Raw genomic sequence first — 8,752 nt, 5'->3', positions numbered from 1 at the left:
TTTTGAAGAATGGGAAGACTTTGGATGCAACATAGACAATGGTTGCATATATTTTGCATTAATTGAGACACTTCTCATTAAAACTCGCTCTCTCAGGTTGGTCAGATTGATTCAGATCCAAGTTACATATCTATTTTTTGTATGTGCATGGAAACGACATGAACATCAGGTATATCTTCATGCTTTGAAAAGATCAACATCAACATGTGAAAGCTTAGTTTCCCATATTGTTTAGTCTTTGTCCAAAAAAGCTCCATAATTCTCGTATAAACTTCTCATGAACAAATTGACCATCAGATTCAGAAGGACCTTTGGTGAAGTCTGATTCCATGTAGAGGAGGAAAGAAAGATCCTGCATTACCACAAAGGGAAGAATAAAGAGTCTGTTACTACAAAGCATGGAATTAATTATTTAGAAGGGTAGAACAAAGACTGGAATAATCACAGGAACCTTTTGTTTTGTAACCTTGTACAGGCCTACTCTAACCCCAGTCAAGCTGTCATCATTTTTGTTTATGAGAAACTTCCGAGGCTCGTGTTGATGATTCATATTTCCTTTTACTCCGAGAGCTCCGCCTAGATCTCGAAGATCTGCCTGTCTTTGCAGGATGCCTCTCCACATGGTTCTGATGGATGGTCATTTGTTTGTTTGGAGGTTCAGGTGGTGCATCAGGCCATGGAGTTCTTTTTGCAGGAACAGTAATCTCTAGAGGACCTATTTTCCATCTGCATGCAAAAGAACAACCTGAAGGTAATACAAGAGAATGTATTATTTTCTGCATGCACTATTAAATACTTGATATTTCTGATAGAAAAATGATAATCTGAACATTAATGGAAGGTTCATGGTCATGACAACCAAATCAATTATCAATCCCATCAATTACATTCACCTATTTGAAGTGATTCTCTAATCAGTACAATTGACAATCAAAGATTCAAATTCAATTAGGCAAAAAGAGCAGTTTTACAGCTAGTCACAGGGACATTAGCGTTATCAGAGTAAAACTTATTTAGAAATTTAAACTAAATGCATTCTAGATAGGTGAATTTCTCCAAATAGCTGCTACTCTAACAAATAAAACAGTTTATTACTGCTTATTCAAAATCTAAAACTTCTTTTTGAGCAGAAGATGGCACATTCCAATTGATTTTCTTTCCATGAAATGTTGATATTGCCTGATCTAGAAGAATAGCCATCTAATGACAAGCTCTTAAAATCAAGAAAAAAGAGATAAACTGACCTACTTAGATCTGAAGATCCACAGAACAACGAACATGTGATATTCCTAGACTCGTGACATGGAAAGGGTAAGCAAAAATTGAGCAATCAGTCAACCACTCTAGAGTGAGCTTGGCTTATCAATGTTTATCCCCCACTTGATAGAGAGTACAGATAGCATCATAGCTAGTTATATGTAAGTGAAAAGTGATACACATTTAGAACAATTTATGGCTTACCAATCATATTCTAGCTAGTATATGTTGTGCCTCATAAGAGATCCATATGTCATCCAAGCTTTTGACAACATATCTATAGTTCAAGGCCCTTTCAAGTTCACTTCATTCCGTTACCCTCTAGTCACTGGAATCTTGTAAAGATCTACGTGCCTTCTCTCACTCTTCTTTCACCATATAGACCTATGTCCTAATTCATAGCATCTGTGTAAAGTTAAAATTCAGTCTGACTCTCAATATAGCTCAGTTTATATGTTCTTAGAACATTATTTTGATTTGTTCAACACTTGATGGAAGACACCGCATCTCTACCCTCTCTAACAGATTCTTTTTATTCACTAAGTACAAGTGTTGCCTTAATTGCAGAATTAACTTAGTATACAATAAAACACCAACATTCTAAGGAAGTAGCTTTTGACATACTACTACTGTTTGGAGAAACATCTGATGTGGTAGATTTAGTGCCAATTTTGTACACAGGTCTCTTGCACAGTGTTTTAGCAAGAGTTATTTTCTTCTGAACTGTTTTGAAAGTTAATAAGTTATATGCAAGCATTATATCCTGTGAATCCTCTGAATCCTCTGAGCTCAGGTTAGTTGAGCTTTTCAGAAGAAAGTTCTGATCAGTTGCACTCCCAATGGAATGGACATCAAAGGGTTTTCTGTCTTAGAAAGCATATCCAAAAAGTTGACTCAAGTGAAACTGATTCAGGGAAGAAGGATAAGTCATTAGGTGGTAGAACAAAAGCCAAATATGCTAGCGTGATGAGTAGCTTCTACCTACACATCTGAGGGGCAATTTCATCAAGAATAATTGAATAAATATCACCAGACACAAAAGACACTCTGTATCTGAGCAACAGGTTCTAATTACTGGGATACAACATTACATGTACGAGGTGGATTCTAGTAATTGTTGCCATAGTTCAAAGTTCCTGTTCGGGTTTGAGTTTCGGCTTAGTTAAAAAACAAAACATTTCTGTCAATTTCGGTCAGTTTCGGTTCTAGTTTTGTTATACCGGTTTCAAACTCCTTTTGATAAATAGTTCTTATTATCTTATTTTCCAAATTATCACACAAATCTAATAATATTTAACTATTTAAGCAATGAGGTTGATATTTATTCAAGTACAACTTGAATTCAAATCAAATCCAAGTTTGAATTTAAACCATACATTAAAAAATTATTACTATAGTTGTTTCAGTTAGATCCCAGTTTCGAAGGAGAGTTTTGGATCGGATAGGACTGAAATACGAAATTTTTCGGCGAAATGTCTCGATTTCAAATGACACTTCAAACCATCTTGTCACCTAAGCATCTCACCAATAAGTTCTTAGAGAATGAGTAAGAAAATCGTCAGAGAGTATGCATCAAGGCAAATGGCCACTGGATACCTCCATTAAAGTTTGCAAATAATTGGAGTCATCAGCACAGGAGCAAGACAATAAACTAGAAGTTATTTTTATTCAAGCAGTTTAGACATTAAATCTCTTTGTCCACAATAACCAGAGCAATTTCCTGCCTAATGTGGATACCATTGTGTTATCTGTTATTTGGAGCCCACATACTCATAGTAGGGTGTATTCATTAAGCTGAAACTCATTATTCTTGTGCATGATTCTTAATATGTTAAAGCTTATTTTATCTATTTATGATAGCTACTCGTCCTCTTAAGATAGTCGAAAACATAGAAAAATTAGAAAGTGCTAAAAAAACATAAGCATTTTCCATAATAAAGTAAAAGATATGGCTTCAAGTATGAACTTCTACATATTATGTCTTATATAATGTTTCATTCATAGGCAGAAAATCATGCATGAAAAATCAGACAAAAAGATAAAATCATCTAAGATGATTAAAGTTTCTCTTTTAAACATTAGAAGCATAAGACCATCACTCCAGAGACAATAAAGGTGATAAATAGAAAACAAATGGCTTTTCGATTTTCTTAATGTATGTTTTAGTATCATTGGATACTCTCATGCTAAGTAAGATCGCAGTTAGCATGTTGCTTCCTAAATCAGTTACTGATCCACCCAGTAAAACTTTGAAGTTCAAACCTCGATCTAACTAATGAAAGTACAATTCTAGTATTGCTTTAATTGGGAGATTAAACAAAGGGGTTAGAACATGGAACAGATCTTCAAAGTTTAGTATTCAACTTTTTTATATTCAGATATCAAAGGTCCCTCTATATTTTTCTTGTCTATTCATTCTTCGCGGATTAGTGAGGGGGCATTCGTGTTAAAGCTCTTCATGTCTAGAACACAACTAATATTAGAGGTAGGTATTCATAAAATTGCATGTTCTCTTCTAAATAACTGATCAAGGATACTTGGAGCTGGTAGTTGTTGGTCATAGCACTGAGCAATAGAGGTCATTAATATTCCAGAATAGAACCTAGATAATGGATTTTTATTCTTTTTGGCCCCGTTTGGTTTCCAGTCAGAGGAAAATCTAGAGTAATATTATAATTTCTTACTCCTAAAATAGTACCTCTAACTTAGATGAAAATAGGATGTTTATAAGTAAATTAAAATAGTGGTGTAATAATTATCTTTGATGTAATATAAAGTTAAAGGTCAAAATATGAATAAGTGAAAATTGAGACAATTACTTTTGATTTGACATTTAGTTCAAATTAAAGTATTCTTATTTCTTATAGGTATATAATGTGTACGTGAGTAAGAAATAAGATAAGTGAGTAATAGGAAAGGGAGGTAGATAGAAAAATAAAGCGGATAAATCAAGTGAAAACTTTTGGTTTGTAAAAATGAAATAGTGAGTGGTAGAAGATATGCGAGAATTTTTGACATGATATGTGAAATAACTTTAGTTGAATAAGAGGTAAAATTATAAATGCACTTATGTGAGAAATAATTAAATAGTGTTCTCAATCTAGAGTATGGATAATTTGATGTTTAGTTACAAATCTAGACTAGTATTCCTTAATCTATAATAGGGAATTCTCTAACCTAGATCCAAATGGGGACTTCATGAACCATTCTTCAAGTGGTTTTCTATTTACCTGACTTCTCATTGGGTCCTATTTTCCTAAAATATTCATGCCTTTAAAGTAAATAGCAACTAGAATGTGATCCCTTAAAACAAACAGGTAAAACTATAACCAGACCTCAGTCCCTATGTATCAAAGCAATTTTAGTCATATACCAACCAAAATGACATGATGCTCAATCCCTATGTATCAAAGCAATTTTGTCGTATACCAACCAAAATGACATGATGCTGAGTTGCCGACAAATTCTTTCACCCAGCTTAGAGAATTCTGGCAGTTCATGAGGATGCATCTTGTTTTTCTAATGAAGGGAAGTACTTGTAACCTTACCAAAGATAAGTTTCCCGGACTCTTTCCTACAAAGAGAATTTGTTCCAGAACCTTTATAATCGCACATACAGATGAGTATCTTTAATCTCTCAAGCGGTCCTTCAGCCAAACTAAGATTTTATGCGTAGTAATTGTCTGGTTTCAGTCTGAACCATTATACCTTCAAAGAACCACAAAATCCATAGCTAGATATTGAAGATAGTCTTTTGATTCAGCCTTCCTTTTCAGGTTTCATAATAATTAGATCTGTTCGTTAATGAATCACAAACTAAGTAGCTCTACTATTGAAGAAAATTTAAGATCCCCACATAAAGATTAATGGATCTTCTCTCATATGAGTTAATATATGACAAGTTAAAAGAAACATTGATTCTTGTTGGAAGGAGTCCACCTGTAAGGAGGTCATAACCAAATAAGGTTCAAGGACTCTTCCCATATAGTAATAAATTCCAGTAGTAGAGCAAACTTGGAGTCAGAAGCAAAAAAATGCATCCATTGACCAAAGTCAGGATTGCTTCATTACGCGAGTTAAGAAGAGGAGCTAGCAAACAAATCGCATCTGTTGGTTTGGTAATAGTTCCCATGTGGGTCAGAGTTTCCAGATAAAACTTTGGTTTGATGGCTAATTGAAACAACTCAAAGGAGAATAATAATATGGCAAGCTAACATGCAAAAAGGGAAGATTGTTGCTGAGCCACGTAAACTTCAGCCCCAGCATAACTTAGGGAATAGAACAAAGAGCTTTATATGAATTATTAGCCTTTTTAAGTATGTGTTTAAGCATTTTGAAAAAATTAGAAAAGTAGGAAATTTATGTATTCCTTCAACAACAATGTTTAGAGATTCTAGTTTTCAGATGTTTTCCTTTCCATGTTTTTATAAAAATTTGAAAAGAATAAACTCCTTATCATTGCATCATTATCAGCTACTGGGCAAAAAGCATAACTAATAACTCAAATATCCCACATAATTTCTTAGTGTTAATTCACCAAAAAATCTAGATTCTACACCACTACAATATGGCAATAGAAGCCACCACGTTACTCTACAAATACACATCACAAAAAGAGTAATTCAATGATCATCCATGTTATTACAACTGCCAATCAATGCAAGTGAGAAGAGCTACAATTGTCACGAGAATCAATCAATTTGATACTCTAGACAAACTACAATCCCGAGGACTACAATTCCACCCAATGATGGAATAGCCTAATCCTACTAATGAAATCATTTTTAGCAACAGGGCAATCAAATGATTACATTGTATTAGGTACTATGATAACTTGTAATGAAGAGACAAAAGTACAAATTAACAAAATAATTCAAGCTTGAATAGAGGTCTTCTGACAGAGTTTACATTTCATTAGTTCATCAATTTCTATCATCCCAACATTATTTCCAATTACATCCAATGATCCAAGTACAATTCTAGCAATAGCATAATAACAGTGAGCTGCATGCATCATAACAGTTCAAGCATTTCTGTCATTATCTATAAGGAGTTAAGTACATTCATGTCAGTAGGTTTCAGAAACATGATTCTAAGACAATTGATCTGCTAAAGAACAACAATTAGCAAAGTCTACAATTTCAACCTCCAAGAAACCAATTAATGCACAATAGCTCATCCAAAGTAAGCAACTAATAATAGAGACATATACTAGCTAATAAAATTAAGAAAGGTGATTCAAAACTAACCCAGCCGGGAACTTGCTATCATACCGGGCTTCCACCCGGAGCCACCATAGCATCACCTTCTTCCCACAACTCCCAAGTGGCTCAACAAACGCCGCATCCTTCAGCAAATCCAGTGGGCTCTCGATCTCCTCCTTACTCAACCCCACCTCATCGAGGTCTCTCACCCAATCCAGCCTCCCCTCAGCCTCCCTCCACACCAACCTCGCATCCATCACGAACCCGGCCCACTCCATTTTCCCGGGCAGCACCACCCCCTGTTCCCCAATAAATGTAGCAGTCCTACCGCGATAGTTAATCGAATTAAATCTGTGCCACCCGACCAGATGCCCAGACGAGTTGCACACCGGCCCTTGGATCGGAATCTCTGAGCTCTCATGCCCAAGAATCCCGAGCGAGACTGCCCCCATCCAATTCACCTTCTTCGCCTCATCGAAGAACTCCAAGCTATGCACATTGGAGTCGTCCGCGAACACGACTACGCCGTGCAGCCGCCGCTCCCGTATAACCCTACATCGATCCAAGAACTAAACTAAGCGCTTAAAATTTTAGCAAGAAATGCGAAAGGTGACAACTTTGTACCACCTGAGAGCGTGGAGGCGCATGCGGGACTCGGCGCGGCGGCGGGCGAGCCAGGTGGGAGGGATTTTACCGGGGAAGGGGAGGTGGAGGACGGGGAGGGAGGGGAAGCGGGCGAGAAGGGCGATCGTATGGTTGGAGGAGTCGGCGGGCGAGACGACGAGCCAAGTGAGAGGGGAGGGGAGGAGGAGGAGGAGGGAGTGGGCGAGGGAGGAAAGGTGGAAGGATTGGAAGGTGCGGGAGTAGGTCGGAGTGACGATTAGGAGAGGGCGGTGGGGAGCGGGTTGGTTCTTGAAAAGGCGGCGCTGCTCGGATTGGACGGCGGCGAGGATGCGGTAAGCGCGGGAGGTTTCGACGGGGCAAGGATGGGGATGGGGGCGGACGAGGATGCCGTGGCGGCCGGCGGTAACGTGCCGGGAGGGGAGATGAGGGGGAGGGGGAGGATGAGGAGGAGGAGGGGGGGGAGAGAGGAGGGGAATGGGAGGGGAAGAGGAGAGGAGGAGGAGGTGGGAGAAACGGAAGCCGAGGAAGAGGGAGAGGAGGCAGGAGAGGAGGTGGAAGAGGAGCAAGAAGAAGGCGGAGGCGGAGGAGGAGGATTTTTGGACGGCAGAGGAGTCAGCAGAAACGGCGGGAGCGGCGGCGGAGGAAGAAGATGGGTCGGCGGCAGCGCGGCGGGTCGGGTGGTGGAGTGGTGGCGTGGGCTTCATTTGTTGTGTGTGTGTGTGTGTGTGTGTGTGTGTGTGTGTGTGTGTGTTAAGACGAAAGATATAATAGACTCGGGTTGCAGTTGGTTCCTTCTGCCAATTTGCCGGATTGGGATAGACAGGGACCGACATGCAGTTGGTTCTTTCAGCAAGGATGTTGGCTGTCTAGAGCCTTGCGAGGTGGTCTAAGAGAGATGTTGGCTCTCTAGAGCATAACCTTGAAGGAGTCAATCAAATCATCGCGGAGCTTGAGCCGCTTGATGCAACAGGGCTGTTGGACGCCCGACGGCCTGCTCGCCCTCCGGAGCCTCTATAATAGGAAATAGTTTTAAGTAGACAAATTAATATCAAATGACTGCAAAGATTCCGACTAAGGTGGGTTCAAAATGGGGACACGAACTTTGAGTTCTTCTATCTCACAGATGTAGAACCAAACTACGGTGGGGGGTTGTTCAAGGCTTTCTATAACAGTCTATGAGGACCAGAGGAGGAACTAATCTCAGACGTTTGATTGGTCGGCGTAGCCAATTATCTTGGAGGAAACAGGAAGGGCACAACAGCACCGGTATTCTGTGAGGATATTTGAGATGGGATGTGGAGCCTTCCTCGAGTCAAAACGCCAAGGCCAGATTGAAGTATATCTTTGTTACTGGAACATCATGGGTGAGGGTCTCTTTAAAACTTTTGATCACTTTTTCACCATGTTTAACCTACCCAGTTGTTGGGGAACACCTTTATTACATTAGTGCCCAAAAAATACTATCCTATTGAGATGCAAGATTATTAGCCAATCGCACTGTGTAATGTGGCCTACTAGGTCATTGCAAAGGTATTGATAGGTATGTTGAAGAGAATTCTTCCTAAGCTCGTCAGCTTGGAGTAGACGACCTTCACAGCAGGACATAGCATCATGGACAACACTCTAGTAGCTTAGGAAGCGACCCATTTGGTGGTCAATGACAAATG

The 8,752-nt window shown here is 39.1% G+C and overlaps 1 protein-coding gene across 3 annotated transcripts; it reads right to left on the bottom strand.

The window, feature by feature from the left end:
* Positions 1-7,949, bottom strand: LOC140793190 (probable beta-1,4-xylosyltransferase IRX14). Of its 3 annotated transcripts, none has more exons than XR_012109922.1 (4): positions 7,089-7,949; positions 6,507-7,013; positions 452-745; positions 1-352 (listed from the first exon to the last, which is right to left on the bottom strand). XR_012109922.1 is itself a non-coding variant. In XM_073144542.1 (4 exons), exons 1-3 carry the CDS (start codon positions 7,916-7,918, stop codon positions 504-506), a joined length of 1,560 nt encoding a protein of 519 aa, XP_073000643.1. In that variant the 5' UTR covers positions 7,919-7,943; the 3' UTR covers positions 1-352; positions 467-503. The 3 variants fall into 3 exon arrangements, 1 of the variants encoding a protein (XP_073000643.1); XR_012109921.1 differs by having other exon boundaries at positions 452-726; positions 7,089-7,933; XM_073144542.1 differs by having other exon boundaries at positions 467-726; positions 7,089-7,943.
* Positions 7,950-8,752: the final 803 nt, after the last annotated feature.

The sequence above is a fragment of the Typha latifolia genome, chromosome 8, assembly GCF_019914945.1.
Source record: "Typha latifolia isolate L0001 chromosome 8, TyphaL0001v2, whole genome shotgun sequence".
Lineage (NCBI taxonomy): Eukaryota > Viridiplantae > Streptophyta > Magnoliopsida > Poales > Typhaceae > Typha > Typha latifolia.
This window is presented reverse-complemented; position numbering and strand designations above follow the sequence as displayed.

Coding starts and splice junctions, on each gene's coding strand:
- LOC140793190 (XM_073144542.1), bottom strand. CDS start 7,918: ATGTCGGTCCCTGTCTATCCCAATCCGGCAAATTGGCAGAAGGAACCA. Junction 7,014..7,088: donor ATGCGCCTCCACGCTCTCAG/GTGGTACAAAGT, acceptor GGATCGATGTAG/GGTTATACGGGAGCGGCGGC. Junction 727..6,506: donor GATAGCAAGTTCCCGGCTGG/GTTAGTTTTGAA, acceptor TTTTGCATGCAG/ATGGAAAATAGGTCCTCTAG.